At 46.6% G+C, this 27,420-nt stretch overlaps 2 protein-coding genes across 3 annotated transcripts in view; one reads left to right on the forward strand and one right to left on the reverse strand.

Moving 5' to 3' along the window:
- apba1b (amyloid beta (A4) precursor protein-binding, family A, member 1b) lies at window positions 1-22,010 on the forward strand. 2 transcript variants are annotated; one of them, XM_053516104.1, is made up of 12 exons: window positions 1-121; window positions 3,413-5,164; window positions 5,255-5,368; window positions 5,457-5,496; window positions 5,607-5,746; window positions 6,515-6,601; window positions 8,540-8,740; window positions 8,932-9,111; window positions 10,300-10,512; window positions 11,191-11,310; window positions 11,647-11,787; window positions 21,164-22,010. In XM_053516104.1, exons 2-12 carry the CDS (start codon window positions 3,452-3,454, stop codon window positions 21,233-21,235), a joined length of 3,021 nt encoding a protein of 1,006 aa, XP_053372079.1. In that variant the 5' UTR covers window positions 1-121; window positions 3,413-3,451; the 3' UTR covers window positions 21,236-22,010. The 2 variants fall into 2 exon arrangements, with proteins under 2 accessions (XP_053372079.1, XP_053372078.1); XM_053516103.1 differs by having other exon boundaries at window positions 5,601-5,746; window positions 21,164-22,009.
- A 5-nt stretch (window positions 22,011-22,015) lies between these two features.
- Window positions 22,016-27,420, reverse strand: part of tjp2a (tight junction protein 2a (zona occludens 2)) — a 26,129-nt gene continuing 20,724 nt past the window's right edge. Inside the window, exons 17-23 of the mRNA XM_053516102.1 lie at window positions 25,200-25,410; window positions 24,701-24,801; window positions 24,404-24,619; window positions 23,970-24,065; window positions 23,446-23,697; window positions 22,814-22,896; window positions 22,016-22,728 (exon numbers count right to left, since the gene is read on the reverse strand). Of these exons, the coding sequence (XP_053372077.1) occupies window positions 22,632-22,728; window positions 22,814-22,896; window positions 23,446-23,697; window positions 23,970-24,065; window positions 24,404-24,619; window positions 24,701-24,801; window positions 25,200-25,410 (1,056 nt within the window). The 3' untranslated portion in view covers window positions 22,016-22,631. The remainder of the gene's footprint in view (window positions 22,729-22,813; window positions 22,897-23,445; window positions 23,698-23,969; window positions 24,066-24,403; window positions 24,620-24,700; window positions 24,802-25,199; window positions 25,411-27,420) is intronic.

The raw sequence follows: 27,420 nt of genomic DNA on the forward strand, positions 1-27,420 counted from the left end.
TGCACGCGCACACTGCGCACGGACACGGAGAGAGAGAGAGAGAGAGAGGAGCTTCATCATCATCATCATCCTCACCCTGATGGAGCCCCGGGGGCCTCACCCTCACCCCGCATCCTGACAGGTAAGAGCGCAGCCCGACCTCCACACCGCGCATGCGCCGCACACTCATCTCAGCTCCAGTACGGGCTCGGGTCCAGTCCCAGGGGGGCAGCGATGGAGCAGCGACGGGTGGAGCTCGAGCACTGAGGATCTCATTACTGCACATCAAACACCAGCCTCTTATCTTCACCTGCAGTGTGTGTGTGTGTGTAAGTGTGTGTGTGTGAGTGTGTGTGAGTGTGTGTGTGTGTGTAAGTAAGTGAGTGTGTGTGTGTGTGTGTGTGAGTGTGTGTGTGTGTGTAAGTAAGTGAGTGTGTGTGTGTGTGTGTGTGTGTGTGTGTGTCAGCCCTGTCCTAGTTTCAGGTGTAACAGTGTGTTATTCTGTAACCGGACCTGCAGGAGGTTTAAAACAGGGTCTCCAGTCCAACAGGAACATCCCTCAGTCCTTTTACAGACCGGTTCCTGTCACACAGAACAGAGCGGTCCCAGAGCGGTCCCAGAGCGGTCCATCCCTGATCCTCGGGGTGGAACCGTCCTGTAGCACTCCCTGCGTCTTCGGTGATGCTGTGTGTGTTTTATTCAGAGGTGTGTGAGCGGGTTGCAGTGATGTAGGCGGAGATGATGTGGAGGAACCTCAGAGCATCGACATCACTGAGCCGCCTGCCGTCTGATCAGCTCTTAAACACGCCTGAACAAAACAAACAGAACCCAAGAACCAAGAACCTTCCACTCAACCCTGTTCCGACATCAGAACCGCCTCTGCTGTTTGTTCCTGGAACTCCATCAAAGGGTCTCTTTAGAATTGTACAGCAGTGTTTACAGGCCTTCGGGTGTTCAGGGGCAGGGTGATGTGCTTTATGTAATAAATATGTGATAAAACAAATAAATTGGAGAAATGTAATAAAATAAAATTCTCACTGAAGTGAAATCAAACAAAACCCAAATGAAATGAAACAAAGAGGAACTCTGTCTATATATGTGATTTATATCCTTATTTATGCTGATAATAAGTTTGATCAGATTTATAATTGTTTTAATGACGTTATTTACGTTTAGCTGTTTGGAAGAAGGTGAAGTGACTCGACCGTTACAGCTGATCTCAGGGTCGGTCTGATCTGATGCGACTCGTTCTGCTGTGAAGTGTGTTTTGGTCGACAGGTTTATGATCACATTCACACATCAGATCCCAAATCCTCAGGTTTTAGGGGTTTTAGAGATGGGAGCGTATATAATACATGTATTTCATGTCTTTATTTTAGACGGATCATAACAAAAAGAGTGCAGTGAATCTTCTGTGTGTGTGTAATGAGGAGGCTTAACCCTAGAACTGGGATTTTAACGCTTCCTCTGATGGTTGATGGTTTTAATGGTGTATAAAGAGGTTTATATTTCCTAAGCGTATTCTAAAAGGAAGAAGATTGCTTTGAAATGCTGTGGAGAACCAGGTGATGGTGAGGTGATGATAGTTATAGTGATGAGGAGGTGATCATGATGATGGTGATGATGATGATGTGATGGTGATGATAGTTATGGTGATGATAAGGTGATGATGATGGTGATAATGGTGAGGTGATGATGATGATGATGGTGATGATAGTGAGGTGATGATGATGGTGGTGATGATGGTGATGAGGTGATGATGGTGATGATAGTGAGGTGATGATGATGATGATGGTGATGATAGTGAGGTGATGATGATGATGGTGAGGTGATGATGGTGAGGTGATGATGGTGATAATAGTGAGATGATGATGATAATAGTGAGTTGATGATGATGGTGAGGTGATGGTGATGATAGTTATGGTGATGATGAGGTGATGGTGAGGTGATGATGAGGGTAATGATGATGGTGATGGTGATAATGATGGTGATAATAGAGAGGTGATGATGATGGTAAGGGTGATGGTGATGATAGTTATGGTGATGATGAGGTGATGGTGAGGTGATGATGAGGGTAATGATGATGGTGATAATGATGGTGATGGTGATAATAGTGAGTTGATGATGATGGTGAGGTGATGGTGATGATAGTTATGGTGATGATGAGGTGATGGTGAGGTGATGATGAGGGTAATGATGATGGTGATGGTGATAATGATGGTGATAATAGTGAGGTGATGATGATGGTGAGGTGATGATGATGATAGTTATGGTGATGATGATGGTGATGGTGAGGTGATGATGAGGGTAATGATGATGGTGATGGTGATGATAGTGAGGTGATGATGATGATAGTGAGGTGATGATGATGATGGTGATAATGATGGTGATGGTGATAATGAGGTGATGATGATGATGATGGTGATGGCGTGCAGCAGGTCAGTGAGGTTGTGCTGAGGTGAACCCTCCTGTACAGGCGACAGATGGAGACGGTGAGACACGGCTGTGTGACGCGGGGGTGTGATGTCCACAGCCCACATACACTGGCCATCTGGGACTGACTCTCTCTCTCTCTCTCTCTCTCTCTCACACAGACACACAGACACACACACACACACACACACACCTTCATCCATGCCTTTGTCTGCTGAGATGATAATAAAGCACTCGGCTAATGGATGTGTCGGGTCTGCAGACATGTTTAGAGTGGTGTTATGTATCATGTGATAAATCTATTATCATTAGTGTTTGTAACACTGTTTACAAAATATCAGAAAATGCAAATAACCCCTGTGAAATAGTCTGTCGATATTCCTCCTACGTGTGGAGGATATTTCTGCGGAGGTTTCAGTGACTCACAGGATTCATGAGATAACAAGGGTTCAGGGTTCCGATACATGTCTCCGGGGATCTGGGTTCAGTCCTGAGCCGATGTGACCGTCTCCTGCTGTGACTATTGTGTGCATGGTGCCCTTTGGTGGACTTGCGTCCAATTCGGGGTGAATTCTCAGGCCTGGTACCCATTATCCCTGGGATTGACCCTGTGCAGACTCCTCAGCCACCCTAGCCTGGAGAAAGTGTTTACTGAAAATATGTCAGGTTTTACCAGGTTTAAAGATGAGAATTGTCATGAGTTATCAAAAGTATCTTTAACTGCAATAAAAGCTCAGCTTCCAGTGTGAGGGATTTGTTAAGCATGGGCGTGTACAGGCGTTTATTTTATCCTCCCTACCCTCATTTCCCGGCTGTTTTAAATCTGAAAGAAATCTCAGATTATCCATCTCATTCCACTGGGATTAAAGGTCTGGGATTATCCCAAAAGTATTCTGTGCAGTGCAGTTAAAATGCTTCATGTGTGCTACAAGCTTCATCCAACTCTTATGCTCAATTAATTTTACTTATGTTTTTTCCTTCCACCCCTTCCCCCAATCAGGTTGTGAAAGACCACCATGTCCACTTTATATCAACAGCCATGAGTCATAAGGAGGAGCCAGAGGAGACCGGGTCCAAAGTCCCGCCTCCTCAGCGCACCCGGCCTCCGAACAGTACACCCGCAGAAGGAGGCCGTCCCAGGTGGAGGCCGTGCCAGCTGAACAGCCAAGACGACCAGGGACACGCCCATCGCCATCATCACCATCATTACCATCGACAATCACACCAACAGCAGCCTGGCACTAACCGAGCTCCACCACGACGCAGCCGAAGACACGCCACCTTCCATGCTCAGAGGGGGTCGGGTGAGAGTGGTGATGCGGTGCGACAGGCAGGTCAGCAGCCACGTCCAGTTGGGTCGAGGTATCGACGGAGTGCTGATGGAGAACATCAGCACAGGCATAGACAGCAACCCAGAGAGATTCATGCAGTGCCACAGCCTCTTGATGTTCCCGAGACCGATCCAGCCATGGACACGTTGTCTCCTGAGGATTCGTCCCAGGAACCGCTGACTCCATCTTCACAGGAGGATCTGACTCCTTCTCAGGAAGAACCAACACCATCTCCACAGGAGGTACCACCTTTAGAGCAAGATGCAGGTAGCCCAGGTCTACATTGTTCCTCCAGTACTGAGAGCAGCCTTCATGCACACTCTGAGCAGACTGAGGATCAGAACAGAGAGGGTGAGCAGACAGAGGAGTGTAAGGGTGGGATAGACGAATTGAAGATGGAGGGATGTCAGGAAAAGAGAGATAAAGGGACAGATTCTTACAAAGAGGCTGAAAAGGAAGGAAAAGTACAAGTGGAGAAGGATTCTGTAGTAAACACTGGTAGTTCAAAAGGTAGTAAGAAGACCAGTAGGAGGTCTGGGCCCATCAGAGTGGATGTTCCACCTTTTGCAGAATTTCCACATCAGCCACTACCAGTCCCTAACTTCCAATCTCAGCCTTTTTCAGAACCTCTTAAAGGTTACCCTATGGAGCCCAAATCAGGTCCTATCAATCTTACCCCCTCCAGCTACACCGCCCTGAGCACAGAATGCCGATCTGGCGCTCAGCCATATGAAGAAGCATTTTCAGACTCCAGTTCAGAAGCCTGTTCTCCTTCATATCCATCAGTATCTGAGTCCTGTCCAAAGTTCTACCCGATGACTCAGACAGAATCAAACACAGAACCGTACCACTCATCACAAGCTGGATGGTACCAGGAACACTCTGAGGAACAGCAGAGCTTTGAGAAAAATCATGACATGTCCGCCAGTGAGGCTAATCCACCGATCAGTTTTCATGAGGAACAGAGACCTCGGGGTTCTGTCGGTTCCAGACTTCACCACTATGATGAACGGTCGGGAGATGAAGCTAGCAGTCCTGATAGAGGGAGAAGTAAAGTTTGGAGACGTAGTTTAAAACAGAAATGTACAGAGATCAGAAAGGAGCATTGTGAGGTTCGTCCTCGTTTGCCTGCATCAGACAGAGAAGAGCTGCCAGAACATGACGCTGTAGAAGACAGACCATGTGCTATGCAAGAACCTACAAATGACTCCGGAGATGCGATATCTTTGGCAATAAGAGACATAAAAGAGGCGATTGAAGAGGTGAAGACTAAGACAGTCCGCTCCCCGTACACGCCCGACAAACCCACAGAGCCCGTGTGGGTGATGAGGGGAGACGTCAGCCCGGTGGACGAGTCCCAGCCACAATCTTGTTCTCCTCCGTCTCCTTCAGAGCCTCCTCCATCTCCTCCTCAGGACACGGTGAGTGGCTGATGCCATGACAGTCTTCATCCTCACGCGAGGTTAGCATTATTCAGTATTCTTTCATGGCCCTTTGCTGTTCTCTGTCAGACAAGTTCCCAGGTTCCAGCTTTAGATCCTGCAGTTCCTCTGGGAGCAGAATCTTCCAGAGCCCATGAGCACCAGGAAGCGGACCTCAGTCCCAGTTTACCAACAGCTGAAGAGGTGAATGGCTGAGGCCTGTAACACTTTAACAACAACATTTTACCGTCTGTAGTCCAGTTTACTGACAACATCTTGTTCCTATTTTCAGCTCAGAAGGAACCTAGCTGCTTTCCCTACGTATGTTGATGGTAAGCTCCTGTTTCTTAACTCTGACTGGACATGGTTCCAGTAGGAGAAGAATAAAGCATAAAATGGAGGTATTGCTGCCACTGTTCAGTGATTGTCGTGTCAGTTCCAGGTCCGTGTGATCCAGATGATTTAATCGATGGAATCATATTCGCAGCCAGTTTTTTGGGTTCCACTCAGCTGCTGTCTGAGAGAACGCCGAGTAAGAGCTCCCGCATGCAGCAGGCTCAGGAGGCCATGAGCCGCGTCCGGGTGAGAACTAGGGCTGGGGGCGGAGCTAGGATTAATTAGTAATTATCATTACAATTATCATTACAGCATCGGCCGTGACCGTTACACACATTAGCGGATTAGTAGACAGTTTTCTTGCTAATGCTTTAAGGTTTATTATGGGATGTTCCTCAGCTGACCTTTATTCCTGAACACAATAAACCGATATGAGTGACATGCACCAGGGACAGCGCTGGTGCTCGGGGCGTCTCGCGTCAGTGTGAGGAGAGGACACCCCGCTGATGTAACCTCGCACCGTCGGCCCAACATAGTGATGTGGATTCGTCACCATGGCAACACACTGTCCTGTTTCCCTTTAGCCAAAATATCCATAACACCGACCAACACACACACAGACACAGACATACACACACAGCCTTTGGGTTGCCTTCGTCTGCTTCTTCAGACTCACACTGAGGCGGAGCTCACAGACAGACAGAGAGAGTGAGAGAGCTTGAAAGATTGAGATAAATTGATAGAGGCAGAAAGATAGATACAGAGACAGAGAGAGACAGAGAGAGACAGAGAGACGGCCGGTAGGTTGTAATTAAACTCTGTGCTTTAATCTCTGCTTTCTGCTGTTTTTTAGAATCAAAGTGATCCTTGTCTCTTGTTTTGTATCTGAGCTTTCTAAAAAAGGTCCAAAAGACTGACACACAATGTGTGTGTGTGTGTGTGTATGTAGGGGTTTAGAACTGGACAGAGTTAAAAAAAAAGTAAAGTTTGTTTTTCTCTTCCTCCTGGTGTCAGGGTGCAGGAGAGGAGCTTCCGTCTGCCACTGAGGTCGATCTCTTCGTCTCCACTCAGAGGATCAAAGTCCTCAACGCTGACACACAGGTGAACACAACATTCCGTCTTGTGTGTGTGTGAGAGACACGTATGTCACATAGACACAAACGGTTCCTCCAAGAGTTCCCTGCAAGGGTTCTAGTTTCCTATGTGTAAATCTTCTGCCTTTAAGAATTCCTGTAGAGGGAAAAAAAATTTACATTACATTTAGTCATTTGGCAGACCCTCTTATCCAGAGCGACGTACATTTTTATCTCATTACACATCTGAGGGTTAAGGGCCGCGCTCAAGGGCCAAACAGTGGCAACTTGGTGGTTGTGGGGTTTGAACCTGGGACCTTCCGAACCGTAGTCCAATGTCTTAACCACTGAGCTAGCTTCTAGATACGTTCTGAGTCAAGTCAAGTCGGCTTTTATTGTCGTTCCAACTATATACACTTTAGTACACAGTGGAACGAAACAACTGGAGGACCAGGACCACCAGGAGAGCTTCATACTGTACAGCAACAACATCACATAACAACACAACTCTACTGGGACCAGCTAGTCCAGTTTGTTCTCCAACAAACTTGGGGTTATTTGAGGAACATGTATACTGATTTAGAGGTCACACACACACACACTCACACTCAGACGCACTAACACACACACACACACGCTCACACACACACACTCACACACACACGCACTCACACACACTCACACACACACGCACTCAGACTCAGATGCACTCACACACACACACACGCGCACACACACTCACACACACACGCGCGCGCACACACTCACGCGCGCGCACACACACACTCTCACACACACACACACGCGCACACACACACACACGCGCACACACACACACGCACACACACACTCACGCACACACACGCGCACACACTCACACACACTCACACACACTCACGCACACACTCACACACACACTCACACACACACACTCACGAACACACACTCACACACACACGCACTCACACACACTCACACACACACGCACTCAGACTCAGATGCACTCACACACACACACGCGCGCACACACACTCACACACACACGCGCGCGCGCGCACACTCACGCGCGCGCACACACACACTCTCACACACACACACACGCGCACACACACACACACGCGCACACACACACACGCACACACACACTCACGCACACACACGCGCACACACTCACACACACTCACGCACACACACGTGCGCGCACACACACACACACTCACACACACACACACGCGCACACACTCACGAACACACACACACGCACGCACACACACACACACGCGCACGCACACACACTCACGAACACACACACACACACACACACACTCACGCACACACCTACACACACACACACGCACACACACACACGCGCGCACGCACACACACTCACACACACGCACACACACACACACACGTGCACGCACACACACACACGAGCACACACACACACACACACTCACACACACACACTCATGAACACACCCACACACACAAACACTCACACACACACACACACACACACACACATGTGCACGCACACACACTCACGAACACACACACACACACACACACACACACACACACACACACATGCGCACGCACACACACTCACACACACACACACACACACACACACACACACACACATGTGCACGCACACACACTCACGAACACACACACACACACACTCACACACACACTCACACACACACACACATACACACACACACACACACACGAACACACACACACACACACACACACGCGCACGCACACACACTCACACACACACACACACACACACACACACACACACATGTGCACGCACACACACTCACGAACACACACACACACAAACAATCACACACACACACACATGTGCACGCACACACTAATGCACACACCTACACGCACACACTCACACGTGGGCTTTAAATGACCCTGTCTGTGTTTTTGGGCTCGACAGGAGACCATGATGGACCATCCTCTGAGGACCATCTCCTACATCGCAGACATCGGGAACATGGTGGTGCTGATGGCGCGCAGGAAGCTGATCCGCTCTCGCAGCGCTCAGGATCAGGACTCGGCCGTCGCTCAGCACTCGACCCCGGCGGAGGACGAACAGCAGCAGTACAGGATGATCTGCCACGTGTTCGAGTCGGAGGATGTGAGTGTCTCTTCTGTCTCACACTCGGTTCCTCAGTCCGAGGATCGTTGTGGTTCTTCTGAATTTAAAACAAAATTACAAAAATCTAAGTGGAGCTTCAAGGGCATCTGGGGTTTGCACTTCTTCCCTGTTCTTTCTTGCTTCTTGAATCTTCTTCCTCTTTTTTTTCTCTCTTCTCCTTTACTTCACAGGCTCAGCTCATCGCTCAGTCCATCGGTCAGTCCTTCAGCGTGGCGTATCAGGAGTTCCTGCGGGCGAACGGTATCGACCCCGAGGACCTGAGTCAGAGGGAGTACAGCGACCTGCTCAACACTCAGGACATGTACAACGACGACCTCGTCCACTTCTCCAAGTCTGAGAACTGCAGAGACGTGAGTGGAGCTCAGAACATCCACACTTATTCATTTAGCAGGAGCTTTAAGTGGAGCAGGTGACGGCTAAAGGCTCGTAGTTCAGGGTTTAAACTCATAACCTTCTGTTCAGTAGCTCAGAGTCTCATTGCTGCACAGGGGTAGCTCTGTGGTTTAGGCATCGGGCTACTGACTGTAGGGTCACAGGTTCAAACCCCAGGAACAGCATGTTGGTCCCTTGAAGGCCCCAAACCTTCAACTGCTCAGATTTTTGTTGAGATAAAAATGTATTTCTACCGAATCCTGTAAATGTAAGTGAATCTCTTTAATCCTCGCTGTGTTCTGAACAGTGTATTATTTATTTATTATTTACTGTACATGTGTGTGTGGTAGAAACGCGGTGACTCTGTGGGATAACAGATCACCAAAACAGACACAGTTCCTTCTTTCTAATCTCTAAAAAGCTGTGAGACGGTGGTGTGTTTCCTACAGCAGGTCCTTAAAACTTTACTGAGTTTATTAACACTTTACTATATACACACACACACACTGTATATACTGTATATACACACTACGGTAGGCAACACAAGGTGTAACTAATACACACTGACTGATAAAAGGAGTGTTATATACCCAACAGCTAGTGAGATAAAGCTGCAGGGACTGGGATTAGGTCAAGAAGTGTCCAGGACAAAAACTACTGGACCCTGGAAGGACAGAAGCTACACAGAACATCATCATGAGTGTGTGTGTGATGGACGTCAGTTAAACACCTGGAGGAGCTGCATGGTACAAAATGTCCAGTAGAAACCAGAACTGTGTTTGATAGTGAAAGTAAAGAGCATTTACACACACACACACACACACACACACACACACACAGTGTGATGAGAACTCACAGGATTGGGACTAAACAGCTGTGTGTCCATAAGAAAACCACTTGTTAGGGAAACTCATCAGCTTCAGTTTGTTCGGGATCATAAAGACTGGACTCTGGAGTGATGGAGAAAGGTCATGTGACCTGATGAGTCCAGACTGACCCTGTTCCAGAGTGATGGGCGTGTCAGGGTGAGGAGGGAAGGACATGAAGCGATGCTCCCATCATGCATAGTGTCCACTGTACAAGCCTCTGGAGACAGTGTTATGATCTGGGGTGTGTAAGAGAATAGCCTCATTGTGTGTGTGTGTGTGTGTGTGTGTGTGTAACAGGTGTATATAGAGAAGCAGAAGGGTGAAATCCTGGGCGTGGTGATCGTGGAGTCTGGCTGGGGCTCCATCTTACCCACCGTCATCATCGCCAGTCTGATGCACGCAGGACCGGCCGCCAAATCCGGCCGTCTCAACATCGGAGACCAGATCATGACGGTGAACGGGACGAGTCTGGTGGGTCTGCCCCTGTCTACCTGCCAGAGCATCATCAAGGTGAGCAGCTTCACCTCATCACACACACACACACACACACACACAATGAGCATTCACTCTGTGGGCTGAACATCCACTCCACTCACTCTCCACTCCACTCACTCCCTCCTCCACTCGCTCCCTCATCCACTCGCTCCCTCCTCCACCCGCTCCCTCCTCCACTCGCTCCCTCCTCCACTCGCTCCCTCCTCCACTCGCTCCCTCCTCCACTCGCTCCCTCCTCCACTCGCTCCCTCCTCCACTCGCTCTCTCATCCACCAGCTCCCTCCTCCACTCGTACAACAGTAGCTCCTCCCTCACGAGTGCACTAGATAGTGACCAAAGAACAAATTCAGATGCAGAAATAAGTTATTATTATAATTATTCTAATATAAAATATATTAGTTTCAAGTTTTGAGTTTTATTGTCACGTGCACAGTAAAAAACCGTCTCCACCCGTCCCATGAAATTCTTCCTTTGCTGTCCCCTGATGAAAGCTGTTAAAAAAAAAGCTAAAAAAAAGCATAAAAATAATAAAAATAAATATGTTATGATGTATTATAATCGTATGATAATATTCCATCAACAGGCTCATTAGCAGGAGCAGTAGAGCTTAACGTTCTCTAGGTGAAGACGAGACCAGTGATCAGTTCATTATCAATCAATCAGTGTGAAAAAGTTTGTGCACCTTGTCCCCAGGGCCTGAAGTCTCAGTCCAGGATTAAGATGAACATCGTGAGATGTCCTCCAGTCACCATGGTCCTCATCCGCAGACCAGACCTCCGCTACCAGCTTGGCTTCAGCGTACAGAACGGCATTGTGGGTAACCCTGTGTGCTGTTACGTGTTCTGATTCCTGTTAGAGAACTGTACGCATGTTTAAAAAATAAAAAAATACAAAAATGATTGTCTAGACTTTAGGGAGACAAAAAATGAAATAATTTGAGGATTTGTTTTATAATTTTAATTAACGTATAATTTAATTTATTAGGTGGGAATGGTCGAAAATATTTTTTTGAAAATACATTATTTTACTTTACGTGAAATCTTCCTTTCCATACAACTCGTATTCTCGAGTCTCGTATTCATGTTTAAGTGTTTAGAGTGACGTTTCTGAAGCCGGATCTCCACGTTTATAACACTGTCCTGATTGCAGATCTGCAGTCTGATGAGGGGCGGGATTGCAGAAAGGGGAGGAGTCAGAGTGGGCCATCGCATCATCGAGATTAACGGGCAGAGTGTGGTGGCCACGCCCCATGAGAAGATCGTTCACATTCTTTCTAGTGCAGTAGGAGAGGTACCGTTACACTCCACACACACACACACACACACACACACACACACACACACACACACACACACACACACACACACACACACACACACACACACACGCGTTCATCCTGTGTGCTTTTACTCGTGAACGTCACATTCTGCTGAGTGACGTCAGTGTGAGCTCTTCAGGGTGAACGTTACACACGTGTGGTTTAAGAGAATTAGTGTGAAAGGCAGAGAGAGCGCGCGGCCGCGTCCCAAACCACACGGGGTTGTATTCAGGGTCGGGCATTTACTCCACAGCTCACACACACACACACACACACACTTGTGAATTGAACTTGGCCTTCAGATGATTAGCGCCACCTGCAGTAGGTTTCACGTCCCACACCGGGACACAGCCTGGGGTTCAGGGGTTTATAAAGAAGTTAAACAGTGAATATGACCTTCATGGAGAACTGGTGCCAGAGGAACAATCTCCTTCTAAACGTCAGTAAGACAAAGGAGCTGATAGTGGACTTCAGTACAAAGCAGGTGAGGAACTACCAGACCCCCATCATCAACAGGAGCCCAGTGGAGAGAGTGGACAGCTTCAGATACCTCAGTGTTCACATCACGCAAGACCTGACATGGTCCTGTCACATCAACACCGTGGTAAAAAAGGCCCGGCAGCGTCTCTACCACCTCAGACACTTTAGAGACTTCAGACTGCCCTCCAAAGTGCTCAGGAACTTTTACTCCTGTACCATAGAGAGCCTTCTGACGGGAAACATCTTAACCTAACCTGGAACAGCACCATGCAGGACAGACGAGCTCTACAGAGGGTGGTGCGATCGGCTGAGCGCATCATCTGCACCGAGCTCCCTGACCTGCATTCAATCTGCACCAAGCGGTGCTGGACCAAGGCCAGGAAGATCGTGAAGGACCTCAACCATCCCAACAATAGACTGTTCACTCTGTTGAGGTCAGGAAAGCGATTCCGCTCCCTGAAGACCAACACAGAGAGATTGAGGAGGAGCTTCTTCCCGCAGGCGATAAGGTCTCTCAATCACAATCACACCACCACACAGTACTGACCCACACATATGGTTTTTACACACACACTGGACATTCTGGACATTCGTTTACACTAGTGGTCACTGCACAACTACACCTGGTGGTCATCATATCACTCTGTCGCAAGTCACTTTAAATAAATCACTTTAATACATATTTGCACTGCATAAGTCACTATTAATATGTGGATTGCACAACCATGGACATTACCATTCTTTTATTACCATTTATTCAGCTGCTCTTATTGTTCTACATTTCTTCATATATTCTGCATATATTTTCTATATTGTGTATTTTTGTGTACAGTTATTTTATTCTTAACCTTTATTTGTATATTTTTATTTTATTTTTTCCTAGTTAAATTTACCCTTTTTTATTTATTTTTTATTTTCATATTTATTTCCTATTCATATTCTTTTATTTTTAAGGTCACGAGCAGTTGTCTAAGCATTTCACTGCATATCGTACTGTGTGTGACTGTGTATGACTGTGTATGACTGTGTGTGACTGTGTGTGACTGTGTGTGACTGTGTGTGACTGTGTGTGACTGTATGACTGTGTATGACTGTGTGTGACTGTGTGACTGTGTGTGACTGTGTGTGACTGTGTGTGACTGTGTGTGACTGTATGACTGTGTGTGACTGTGTATGACTGTGTATGACTGTGTGTGACTGTATGACTGTGTGTGACTGTGTATGACTGTGTGTGACTGTATGACTGTGTGTGACTGTATGACTGTGTGTGACTGTGTGTGACTGTGTATGACTGTGTGTGACTGTATGACTGTATGACTGTATGACTGTGTATGACTGTGTGTGACTGTGTATGACTGTGTGTGACTGTGTGTGACTGTATGACTGTGTGTGACTGTGTGAGACTGTGTATGACTGTGTGTGACTGTGTGTGACTGTGTGTGACTGTATGACTGTGTGTGACTGTGTGTGACTGTGTATGACTGTGTATGACTGTGTGTGACTGTGTATGACTGTATGACTGTATGACTGTGTGTGACTGTGTATGACTGTGTGTGACTGTATGACTGTGTGTGACTGTGTGTGACTGTGTATGACTGTGTGTGACTGTGTATGACTGTATGTGACTGTGTGTGACTGTGTGTGACTATGACTGTGTGTGACTGTGTGTGATTGTGTGTGACTGTGTGTGACTGTATGTGACTGTGTGTGACTGTGTGTGACTGTGTGTGACTGTATGACTGTGTGTGACTGTGTGTGAGTGTGTGACTGTGTATGACTGTGTGTGACTGTGTATGACTGTGTGTGACTGTGTGTGACTGTGTATGACGGTGTATGACTGTGTGTGACTGTGTGTGACTGTGTATGACTGTGTGTGACTGTGTATGACTGTATGTGACTGTGTGTGACTGTGTATGACTGTGTGTGACTGTGTATGACTGTGTGTGACTGTGTGTAACTGTGTGTGACTGTATGACTGTGTATGACTGTGTGTGACTTTGTATGACTGTGTATGACTGTGTGTGACTGTATGACTGTGTGTGACTGTGTGTGACTGTGTGTGACTGTGTATGACTGTGTATGACTGTGTGTGACTGTATGACTGTATGACTGTGTGTGACTGTGTATGACTGTGTGTGACTGTATGACTGTGTGTGACTGTGTATGACTGTGTGTGACTGTGTGTGACTGTGTGTGACTGTGTATGACGGTGTGTGACTGTGTGTGACTGTGTGTGACTGTGTATGACTGTGTGTGACTGTGTATGACTGTATGTGACTGTGTGTGACTGTGTATGACTGCATGACTGTGTGTGATTGTGTGTAACTGTGTGTGACTGTGTGTGACTGTGTATGACTGTATGACTGTGTGTGATTGTGTATGACTGTGTGTGATTGTGTATGACTGTGTGTGACTGTGTGTGACTGTGTGTGACTGTGTGTGACTGTGTATGACTGTGTATGACTGTGTATGACTGTGTGTGACTGTATGACTGTATGACTGTATGACTGTGTTTGACTGTGTATGACTGTGTGTGACTGTGTGTGACTGTATGACTGTGTATGACTGTGTTTGACTGTGTATGACTGTGTATGACTGTGTTTGACTGTGTATGACTGTGTATGACTGTGTTTGACTGTGTGACTGTATGACTGTGTGTGACTGTATGACTGTGTGTGACTGTATGACTGTGTGTGACTGTGTGTGACTGTATGACTGTGTTTGACTGTGTATGACTGTGTGTGACTGTGTGTGACTGTGTATGACTGTGTGTGACTGTGTATGACTGTGTGTGACTGTGTGTGACTGTGTATGACTGTGTTTGACTGTGTATGACTGTGTATGACTGTGTATGACTGTGTGTGACTGTATGACTGTATGACTGTGTGTGACTGTGTGTGACTGTGTGTGACTGTATGACTGTGTGTGACTGTGTATGACTGTGTATGACTGTGTATGACTGTGTGTGACTGTATGACTGTATGACTGTGTGTGACTGTGTATGACTGTGTGTGACTGTGTGTGACTGTATGACTGTGTGTGACTGTGTGTGACTGTGTATGACTGTGTATGACTGTGTGTGACTGTGTATGACTGTGTATGACTGTGTGTGACTGTATGACTGTGTGTGACTGTATGACTGTGTGTGACTGTGTATGACTGTGTGTGACTGTGTGTGACTGTGTGTGACTGTGTGTGACTGTGGACTGTATATGACTGTGTGTGACTGTGTGTGACTGTGTGACTGTATGACTGTGTGTGACTGTGTATGACTGTGTATGACTGTGTGTGACTGTGTGACTGTGTGTGACTGTGTGTGACTGTGTGTGACTGTGTGACTGTGTGACTGTGTGACTGTGTGTGACTGTGTGTGACTGTGTATGACTGTGTGTGACTGTGTTTGACTGTGTATGACTGTGTATGACTGTGTTTGACTGTGTGACTGTATGACTGTGTGTGACTGTATGACTGTATGACTGTGTGTGACTGTATGACTGTGTGTGACTGTGTGTGACTGTATGACTGTGTTTGACTGTGTATGACTGTGTGTGACTGTGTGTGACTGTGTGTGACTGTGTGTGACTGTGTGTGATTGTGTGTGACTGTGTGTGATTGTGTGTGACTGTGTATGACTGTGTATGACTGTGTATGACTGTGTGTGACTGTATGACTGTATGACTGTGTGTGACTGTGTATGACTGTGTGTGACTGTGTGTGACTGTATGACTGTGTGTGACTGTGTGTGACTGTGTATGACTGTGTATGACTGTGTGTGACTGTGTATGACTGTGTATGACTGTGTGTGACTGTATGACTGTGTGTGACTGTATGACTGTGTGTGACTGTGTATGACTGTGTGTGACTGTGTGTGACTGTATGACTGTGTATGACTGTGTGTGACTGTATGACTGTGTGTGACTGTATGACTGTGTGTGACTGTGTATGACTGTGTGTGACTGTGTATGACTGTATGTGACTGTGTGTGACTGTGTGTGACTATGACTGTGTATGACTGTGTGTGACTGTGTATGACGGTGTGTGACTGTGTGTGACTGTGTGTGACTGTGTGTGACTGTGTGTGACTGTGTGTGACTGTGTGTGACTGTATGTGACTGTGTGTGACTGTGTGTGACTGTGTATGACTGTGTATGACTGTGTGTGACTGTGTATGACGGTGTGTGACTGTGTGTGACTGTGTGTGACTGTGTATGACTGTGTGTGACTGTGTATGACTGTATGTGACTGTGTGTGACTGTGTATGACTGTGTGTGACTGTGTATGACTGTGTGTGACTGTGTGTAACTGTGTATGACTGTGTGTGACTGTGTGTGACTGTATGACTGTGTGTGACTGTGTGTGACTGTGTGACGGTGTGTGACTGTGTGTGACTGTATGTGACTGTGTGTGACTGTGTATGACTGTGTGTGACTGTGTATGACTGTGTGTGACTGTGTGTAACTGTGTGTGACTGTATGACTGTGTATGACTGTGTGTGACTTTGTATGACTGTGTATGACTGTGTATGACTGTGTATGACTGTGTATGACTGTGTATGACTGTGTATGACTGTGTGTGACTGTATGACTGTATGACTGTGTGTGACTGTGTATGACTGTGTTTGACTGTATGACTGTGTGTGACTGTGTGTGACTGTGTATGACTGTGTGTGACTGTGTATGACTGTATGTGACTGTGTGTGACTGTGTGTGACTGTGTATGACTGTGTATGACTGTGTGTGACTGTATGACTGTATGACTGTGTGTGACTGTGTGTGACTGTATGACTGTGTGTGACTGTGTATGACTGTGTATGACTGTGTATGACTGTGTGTGACTGTATGACTGTATGACTGTATGACTGTGTGTGACTGTGTGTGACTGTGTGTGACTGTGTGTGACTGTATGACTGTGTGTGACTGTGTGTGACTGTATGTGACTGTGTATGACTGTGTATGACTGTGTATGACTGTGTGTGACTGTGTGTGACTGTGTGTGACTGTATGTGACTGTATGTGACTGTGTATGACTGTGTATGACTGTGTTTGACTGTGTATGACTGTGTTTGACTGTGTATGACTGTGTTTGACTGTGTATGACTGTGTATGACTGTGTTTGACTGTGTATGACTGTGTATGACTGTGTATGACTGTGTTTGACTGTGTTTGACTGTGTATGACTGTGTATGACTGTGTATGACTGTGTGTGACTGTATGACTGTATGACTGTGTGTGACTGTGTGTGACTGTGTGTGACTGTATGACTGTGTGTGACTGTGTATGACTGTGTATGACTGTGTATGACTGTGTGTGACTGTATGACTGTATGACTGTGTGTGACTGTGTATGACTGTGTGTGACTGTGTGTGACTGTATGACTGTGTGTGACTGTGTGTGACTGTGTATGACTGTGTATGACTGTGTGTGACTGTGTATGACTGTGTATGACTGTGTGTGACTGTATGACTGTGTGTGACTGTATGACTGTGTGTGACTGTATGACTGTGTGTGACTGTGTATGACTGTGTGTGACTGTGTGTGACTGTGTATGACTGTGTGTGACTGTATGACTGTATGTGACTGTGTGTGACTGTGTGTGACTGTATGACTGTGTGTGACTGTGTATGACTGTGTATGACTGTGTGTGACTGTATGACTGTATGACTGTGTGTGACTGTGTATGACTGTGTGTGACTGTGTGTGACTGTATGACTGTGTGTGACTGTGTGTGACTGTGTATGACTGTGTATGACTGTGTGTGACTGTGTATGACTGTGTATGACTGTGTGTGACTGTGTGACTGTATGACTGTGTGTGACTGTATGACTGTATGACTGTGTGTGACTGTATGACTGTGTGTGACTGTGTGTGACTGTATGACTGTGTGTGACTGTGTATGACTGTGTGTGACTGTGTGTGACTGTGTATGACTGTGTGTGACTGTGTATGACTGTGTATGACTGTGTATGACTGTGTTTGACTGTGTATGACTGTGTATGACTGTGTATGACTGTGTTTGAATGTGTATGACTGTGTATGACTGTGTATGACTGTGTTTGAATGTGTATGACTGTGTATGACTGTGTATGACTGTGTTTGACTGTGTATGACTGTGTATGACTGTGTTTGACTGTGTATGACTGTGTATGACTGTGTTTGACTGTGTATGACTGTGTTTGACTGTGTATGACTGTGTGTGACTGTGTATGACTGTGTGTGACTGTGTGTGACTGTATGACTGTGTATGACTGTATGTGACTGTATGACTGTGTGTGACTGTATGACTGTGTATGACTGTGTGTGACTGTGTGTGACTGTGTGTGACTGTATGACTGTGTATGACTGTGTATGACTGTGTATGACTGTGTGTGACTGTGTGTGACTGTGTATGACTGTGTGTGACTGTGTGTGACTGTATGACTGTGTGTGACTGTGTGTGACTGTGTGTGACGGTGTGTGACTGTGTGTGACTGTGTGTGACTGTGTGTGACTGTGTGTGACTGTATGACTGTGTGTGACTGTGTGTGACTGTGTATGACTGTGTGTGACTGTGTGTGACTGTGTATGACTGTGTGTGACTGTGTGTGACTGTGTGTGACTGTATGACTGTGTGTGACTGTGTGTGACTGTGTGTGACTGTGTATGACTGTGTATGACTGTGTGTGACTGTGTGTGACTGTGTGTGACTGTATGACTGTGTATGACTGTGTATGACTGTGTATGACTGTGTGTGACTGTGTGTGACTGTGTATGACTGTGTGTGACTGTATGACTGTGGGTGACTGTGTGTGACTGTGTGTGACTGTGTGTGACTGTGTGTGACTGTGTGTGACTGTGTGTGACTGTGTGTGACTGTATGACTGTGTGTGACTGTGTGTGACTGTGTGTGACTGTGTGTGACTGTGTGTGACTGTGTGTGACTGTGTGTGACTGTGTGTGACTGTGTGTGACTGTGTGTGACTGTGTATGACTGTGTGTGACTGTGTGTGACTGTGTGTGACTGTGTGTGACTGTGTGTGACTGTATGACTGTGTGTGACTGTGTGTGACTGTATGACTGTGTGTGACTGTGTGTGACTGTGTATGACTGTGTATGACTGTGTGTGACTGTATGACTGTATGACTGTGTGTGACTGTGTGTGACTGTGTATGACTGTATGACTGTGTGTGATTGTGTATGACTGTGTGTGATTGTGTATGACTGTGTGTGACTGTGTGTGACTGTGTGTGACTGTGTGTGACTGTGTGTGACTGTATGACTGTGTATGACTGTGTATGACTGTGTATGACTGTGTGTGACTGTGTGTGACTGTATGTGACTGTATGTGACTGTGTATGACTGTGTTTGACTGTGTGTGACTGTGTTTGACTGTGTATGACTGTGTATGACTGTGTTTGACTGTGTATGACTGTGTATGACTGTGTATGACTGTGTTTGACTGTGTATGACTGTGTATGACTGTGTTTGACTGTGTATGACTGTGTATGACTGTGTTTGACTGTGTATGACTGTGTATGACTGTGTTTGACTGTGTATGACTGTGTATGACTGTGTATGACTGTGTTTGACTGTGTATGACTGTGTGTGACTGTGTGTGACTGTATGACTGTGTGTGACTGTGTATGACTGTGTATGACTGTGTGTGACTGTATGACTGTATGACTGTGTGTGACTGTGTATGACTGTGTGTGACTGTGTGTGACTGTATGACTGTGTGTGACTGTGTGTGACTGTGTATGACTGTGTATGACTGTGTGTGACTGTGTATGACTGTGTATGACTGTGTGTGACTGTATGACTGTGTGTGACTGTATGACTGTGTGTGACTGTGTATGACTGTGTGTGACTGTGTGTGACTGTATGACTGTGTATGACTGTGTGTGACTGTATGACTGTGTGTGACTGTATGACTGTGTGTGACTGTGTATGACTGTGTGTGACTGTGTGTGACTGTATGACTGTGTGTGACTGTGTGTGACTGTGTATGACTGTATGTGACTGTGTGTGACTGTATGACTGTGTGTGACTGTGTGTGACTGTGTATGACTGTGTGTGACTGTGTGTGACTGTATGACTGTGTGTGACTGTGTATGACTGTGTGTGACTGTGTATGACTGTATGACTGTATGACTGTGTGTGACTGTGTATGACTGTATGACTGTGTGTGACTGTATGACTGTGTATGACTGTGTATGACTGTGTGTGACTGTGTGTGACTGTGTGTGACTGTATGACTGTGTGTGACTGTGTGTGACTGTGTGTGACTGTGTGTGACTGTGTGTGACTGTGTGTGACTGTATGACTGTGTGTGACTGTGTGTGACTGTGTGTGACTGTGTGTGACTGTGTGTGATTGTGTGTGACTGTGTGTGATTGTGTGTGACTGTGTGTGACTGTATGTGACTGTGTGTGACTGTGTGTGACTGTGTGTGACTGTATGACTGTGTGTGACTGTGTGTGATTGTGTGTGACTGTGTGTGATTGTGTGTGACTTTGTGTGACTGTGTGTGACTGTGTGTGACTGTGTGTGACTGTATGACTGTGTGTGACTGTGTGTGACTGTATGTGACTGTGTATGACTGTGTATGACTGTGTATGACTGTGTGTGACTGTGTGTGACTGTGTGTGACTGTATGTGACTGTGTGTGACTGTATGACTGTGTGTGACTGTGTGTGACTGTGTGTGACTGTGTGTGACTGTGTGTGACTGTATGACTGTGTATGACTGTGTATGACTGTGTATGACTGTGTATGACTGTGTATGACTGTGTGTGATAGTATGTGTTAGTCAGGTTAGCTTGAGTGTTAGTGTACACTTCCTGTTGTTGTTGTTGTTGATCTGGTTATTAATCCTGATTAGTTTTGTCTCTCAGATCCACATGAAGACGATGCCTGCTGCCATGTACCGCCTGCTGACGGCTCAGGAACAGCCCGTCTACATCTGAACTTCGCTCACATCCTAACGCTGGCTAACCGTCGCTAAGCTTCACCCTCACACACGCCGGAACGTTTCACTCGAATATCAGATTGTTTACAACTTTCTTACACAGATTATAAAAAAGAAAAAAAAAACATTTCCCATTAAAATATCAAATATATAATCTGCCTTAATGACCCATGGAGAGACGCTACGTCACCCAGACGTCCAGCTAATCAGACGAAGAGGAACCAGCTAGCATTAGCTCGCTCGCTAAGTCTAGCAGGATGAGGACCACGGCGGAGGGTCTGCTGCTTCTTATGACGTTTTGTTTAAAATACCGTCACGTTTTTGTGTAACCGTTGTGCGTTCTTGTCTTTGGAGGTTTAAACTTCTTCTTTTTTTGAAAACCCGACATCGGTGAGTCGGCAGCAGGACGACGGATTCCCGGCTGGGTCGTCACCGGCGCCGCAGTTCTGTTCATCAGGAGACCCGTCCAGTTCCACACTGGTTATTTCAGCTGAAAGATTTCTGTGTGTGTGTGTGTGTGTGAGAGATCATGAAATGGGAATAGAAAAAAGAAAGTTAACTTCTCTCACCACACACACACACACTCCTCCAGACTACATCTCTGTCTCATAGCCAAAGACTAAACTCCAGAGATTTATTTATGATCTGAACACTGGACCTACGCTAGCACTGCAGGGTGTGTGTGTGTGTGCGTGTGTGTGTGTTATTATATTAATCTCTTATATTATGACACTGAAATTAACCTGAGAAACAAGAAGTAAAGATAAACTGTACGGAGTTGAGTGTGTTGTGTTTTATTTATTTATTACAGATCTGAATGTTAAAGATAAAATTTTCCACATTTACAGGAAGTTGATCAGAAACACACACACACACACCACTCGGACCAATCATCATAATCAATAATCATTATTTTCATTATGTTGTACATCCATATGCGGTATGTGAATGTATGTGATTATATAACAGAATCAGAAACCTCATCCAGAGAGAGACCGAAGATTATAGAGATTATAAAGATTATAGAGATTATAGAGATTATAAAGATTATAAAGATTATAAAGATTATAAATGAAGAATATTTTATGTTGAAACTTGTTAATCTTCAGCGAGGGAGAAGCCACACAGATACTGCAGAGGAAGTAACAGACCCGCCGGGTCGACCCGGGACATAAAACACGCGTCCGTCATGTCTTTCAGTTTCTTATAAAATGTGCAAATATATATATAATAAAAAAACTGATCATTTTTAGGATTTATTTTGTACTAAATGCTGCTTAATTTTAAAGGAGTTTGTTTAGAGCCGCACACAGCCAAACATGTTTCTGAGAATCAGCACCAGAACCGGGACGTTCTGAAACACTGAGATGAGAGAGGAGTGGGCGTGGCGCGGCCTACAGCTCGGTGTCGTTGTATTTCTGAGGGTTGTAATACCCGCGGCGAGACACTTCAGCGTCTTCAGCAGATCCAGAGCGATGAGAAGGGTTTAAACTGGAGAGAGAGAGAGAGAGAATACAGCAGGGTTTAGAAAACACACACACACACACACACACACACACAGCACATTAACACTCACCCCACAGGCTGCGGCCGGGTGCCACCAGGTTTGGGTTTAGTGGGGACGGCGTAAATGTCCGGGTGTCTCTGAGAGATCTCCAACTGCAGAGAGAGAAAGTTGACATTCTTTCACACAGACGAGACGAGCGACTGTGTTAGTGTGAGGATCGCTCCCATACTGTGCTCATTTACTGTTCCAATACTTTTGCACCAATGCCATGCTACAACTGAGCTGGACACTTGCTGCATAAGGTGTGTGTGTGTGTGTGTGTGTGTGTGTGGCAAACGAAGACTGAATCAAACTCGCGTCTGTACATCACTAACAAAACGCTACAAAGTGCCGCGGCCGCGCCGCGTTCCCAAACGTTCTGTTCGCGTTGTTCTCTGAGACCATGGCAGGGTTTTGGGTCTTGCTGGTACTGAGTACCGGAACCCGAATGGCAGTTCTGGTCGTCATTCTGACAGCGAGCGGTATCAGTGCAGCCCCTAGAGGACACGATGTCCCCTCAGATAAACAGACGAGACACTCCGCACCTTCAGCGTGTGAAGATAAAATGTAACAAACGGGAATAATTTAAAGCTGCTTCAGTGTGAAAGACTGTGTGTGAGAGTGAGACACACACACACACACACACACACACACACACTGACCCGTGCGTTTTCAGCCTCCTGCAGTTCCAGCATCCTCTGTGTCCGAGCGAGGTGGTCCATCTTCTCGAAAGCCTTCACTTTCCCCAGGAACGAGCGAGCCGCGGGATCTTCAGTATCTGAGGCGGGTTCCTGAGCTGCAGCGCCGCGACCGAGGAAGCTGGGTTTGATGGCGACGGGAGGGGGCAGCGGCTTGGAGCTGATATCACTGCTCACCACACTGCTGGACTCACTGTGGGGCCTCTGTGACCGAGCCTGGCACACACACACACACACACACACACACACACACACACACACACACAGCAGTGAGAACGCCACGCCCAGCAGCTGTCATAGCTCTTCCAATCACAGTCAGGAGAACAGGTGTACTTTAAAAAGGATACATGACATAACTCAGTGTGATCATGACGTTAGGGTTTTACTGAAGGCCGCGGGAGACTCTGGGGGTAACAGCCGGGGTGATGAGGGGTCACATCTCACACTGAAGCACACGGTGGTAATAAAGCAGGAGAGGGGGAGTTTACCTTCGGGGGCTCTGGGACGAAGGAGGGGGGGGGACTGGGGTCTCGCAGCACTTCTCTGCTCCCAGCTCGCTTCATACGGGGCACAGGGGCGGGTCTCTGCAGCAAGGGGAGGGGCAAAGAATGGTTTCAATCAATAAAAATGTCAAAAAAATTTTTACTAAATTCATCAACACCACCACCGATAAAAGTCATCTGCATACTGTAATGTAATAACACCTTAGAGTTTCAGCATTAATATCCTCGTCCTGATTGGCTGAACCCTGGTGTTCCTCACACACCGTCTCTCCGGGTTACTTTATTATGCAGTTATTTTATGTTATTATTTTATTTAGGAAACCTGAGGGAAATCTTGTGACCTGTCTTAATCACCACTTTGTCAGCAACGCGACGCTACACACTGTCTGTCAGCACACATGCTAACCATGGACACTCACCGCCTCTGTAGGCTCTGAGGAGCGTCTCACCCCCGATACCGGCACCTCATCAGTCGTCTCGTCCAGCTCGTTATCCGTATAGGCTCCGCCCTCATCCGCCGTGTCATCGTAGTCCCCGGTGAGACGGCTGTCCATGCTCAGGTAATCCGCGCTCATGGCCGACAGGTAGGACATGCGGTCATCTTGGATGTCCAGGTCCTCCTCAGCGCTGTCCAGCTACACGCCCACAGAGCGGAGTCAGCAGGAAGTCCTCAGGAGAGCTCGTTACATCATCGTTAGAGAAAACGAGCTTCTTACCTTACTCTCGCAGACCCACACCGATTTGTTCTGCTGCTCTTGAATTGTGTCCTTCAGACTCCCGTACCAGGCGTCATGAGCCGAGTTCAGATCCACCGTCGCTGTGGAGGAGAACAAAAAACAGTGAAGAGTGTGTGTCTGAAAAAACAGGAGAGACACTCAGACACTCTCATCCACTCAGTTTCCCAATTAATGTTCAATTCCTCAGTTTTTCATGTTTTAAAATCTGCTGTCTCGGAGAAGTGGAGAAGGATCACAACTCTATAAATATTCAGAATTTGATTAACAGAGTGAGATCATCATAGCACAGGGGTAAGAACAACTGCCCTGATGACTGGGGTAAAGATCGAAACAGCTGTCCTGCAGAGCCAGTACAAAACCAAAACAGAACTTTCCATGGGTCTGAGGAACGCCTCTCGCTCACTACAGATTCTATAAATAAGATCTGATGTGGTGTACGTGTGATGACGTCAAAGTGATGTTCTCTCTTCACACTGACCGCTGAACAGGTGAGAGCATGCCTTCCTCAGTTTCACCGCCTGCTCGTACAATTTGCGTGAGCTGCGGTTGGAACCCGGGATCAGGCGGTTCCTCATCGTCTTCACACCCTGCTTACTGTCCGGGTTCAGGAACACCACGATGGGGTACCACTGGGTGTAGTTCAGTGTGTCCACCGCCTTCGGGGTGACATCCAGCAGAGCATGTTTATCCTGAGAGAGAGAGAGAGAGAGAGAGAGAGGGAAAGAGAGAGACACTACACGTTACTGGAGGCCAGTCTTTGTAGGGTGGAGTCTAGAGGGTGGAGTCTAGATGGGTATCAAGGTTCCATCAAGTGCAACAGTAAAAGACCTTGGTGTGATTACATGTGCTTCAAATAAAAAATTGCAACGTAGATAATATTACCAGGATAGCATTCTTTCACCTCAGAAATATTGCCAGAATAAGAAATTTATTGTCACTAAACGATGCAGAAAAACTAGTTCATGCTTTTATCACGTCTAGGTTGGACTATTGTAATGCCTTACTGTCAGGTTGTTCAGCTAGATGCATAAATAAGCTTCAGCTAGTCCAGAATGCAGCGCGAGAGTCCTCACTAGAACCAGAAGATATGAGCACATCACCCCTATCTTATCTTCACTCCATTGGCTCCCTGTGAAATTTTGGTTCTATCAGATATGCAGATAGATGAACATAAATAATAATGAAATGCCTAGTGTCAGCCTTAAAACAGAAGTGTAAAACACAGAGCAACCCATCAAAGATACACCGTGTGTACTGAATTAACACAATACTGGCTTTGGAGTTCCCACACCCCAGCCCCCCGCACTCCCCCACACACCCCTCTACCCCCCAAACAAACAAAGATAGCTGCTAACAAACAAAGAAGCAAGCTCTTCCATCCTTCCATTCTCCACCTAACCAATCTCCCTGCCGCTAACCACACCATCTTCAGCTCCGACACAATTTACAGAAACTAAGAATTAAATATATAAATTAAACATTTCCCCACTGCAATACTGAAATCTCTCAATAGGAGAAAAACACAAAACAACCCCCCCTCCCCCCACGTTACATTGTAACTCTAACAAACAAACATGTAAATCAGTAAATCAGCAGACTGTCTGTGTTTCTGCGCCTCTTCTACCGAGCGAAGCCACTTCTTCTGTCCGGTAGAGAGAGTGATCCAAAGCCGTGCTGGATACAGGAGAGAAGGCCGGAGTCCACGGTTGTATAACTCAGTCATAACGTCTCTATACTCGGCTCGCTGGCTTAAAACTTCGGGAGCGTAGTTTTCCACGATACGAACCTGCTGACCGCGGTATTCCAGCCTCCCTCTCCGCCGAGCCTCCCGATCCAGAAGGTCTTTAACCTGGTACCGGTGCACACGGAGAATGACGGGCCAAGGTCTCTGACCTGAAGCGGGTTTGGATGCAGGTATGCGGTGGGCTCTGTCAATCTCAGGCGGGGATGGAAGCGTTTCACTCCCAAACACCTCGCACAGAAATTTCGATAGGGAGTCCACTCTCAGTACCCTCCGGAAGACCCAGGACACGCAGGTTCTGTCTCCTGCCCCCGCCTTCTAGGTCTACGACTTTGGCCGTTAACTTAGAGTTACTTTCCCGAAGTCCAGAGCAGATGAGATGAACTCACTCACACGCTGGCTCAGGTCATCTGTAACGAGTTCTAGTGAAGGTAAGCGCTGTCCATGGTCCTCTACTTGGGCTTGAATTTGGTCCAGTTTACTTTCCAGTAAACCAAACGATGATTTAAATTTAGCCGCTAACGCTTCACTGTGTTTATCTAACAGCACAGAGATGGTCTCGACGTTAGAGCGTCTAACACTCCTGGTAACCATTATAAAGAAAAGGTAGATAACCGTGGGGTAGCGTACCAAGTTATTGTATCCTAAAGATTTAATGTAACATTTAGAGACGAATAAGGGACTGAAGAAATTCGAAACTGTCGGAGCACCTAACTCACACGGCTACTCCATGTGGCTGCTAACCGGAAGTCTCAGGGAGTTTTTCCCTCAGCACCGTCGTCCTCGGCTCGTTCATCAGGGACCATCTGATCATTCCGATTCACACACACTCACATCTCATACACACTTCTGTAATGTTCGTATGATTGTGTAAAACTGCTTTGCAACAATGTAACACTTGGATTTAATTAAACCACTAGTTACTTTGCTACGGGGTCGAGAATCAAAATACGGGTTT

Source organism: Clarias gariepinus, chromosome 17 (genome assembly GCF_024256425.1).
Source record: "Clarias gariepinus isolate MV-2021 ecotype Netherlands chromosome 17, CGAR_prim_01v2, whole genome shotgun sequence".
NCBI lineage: Eukaryota > Metazoa > Chordata > Actinopteri > Siluriformes > Clariidae > Clarias > Clarias gariepinus.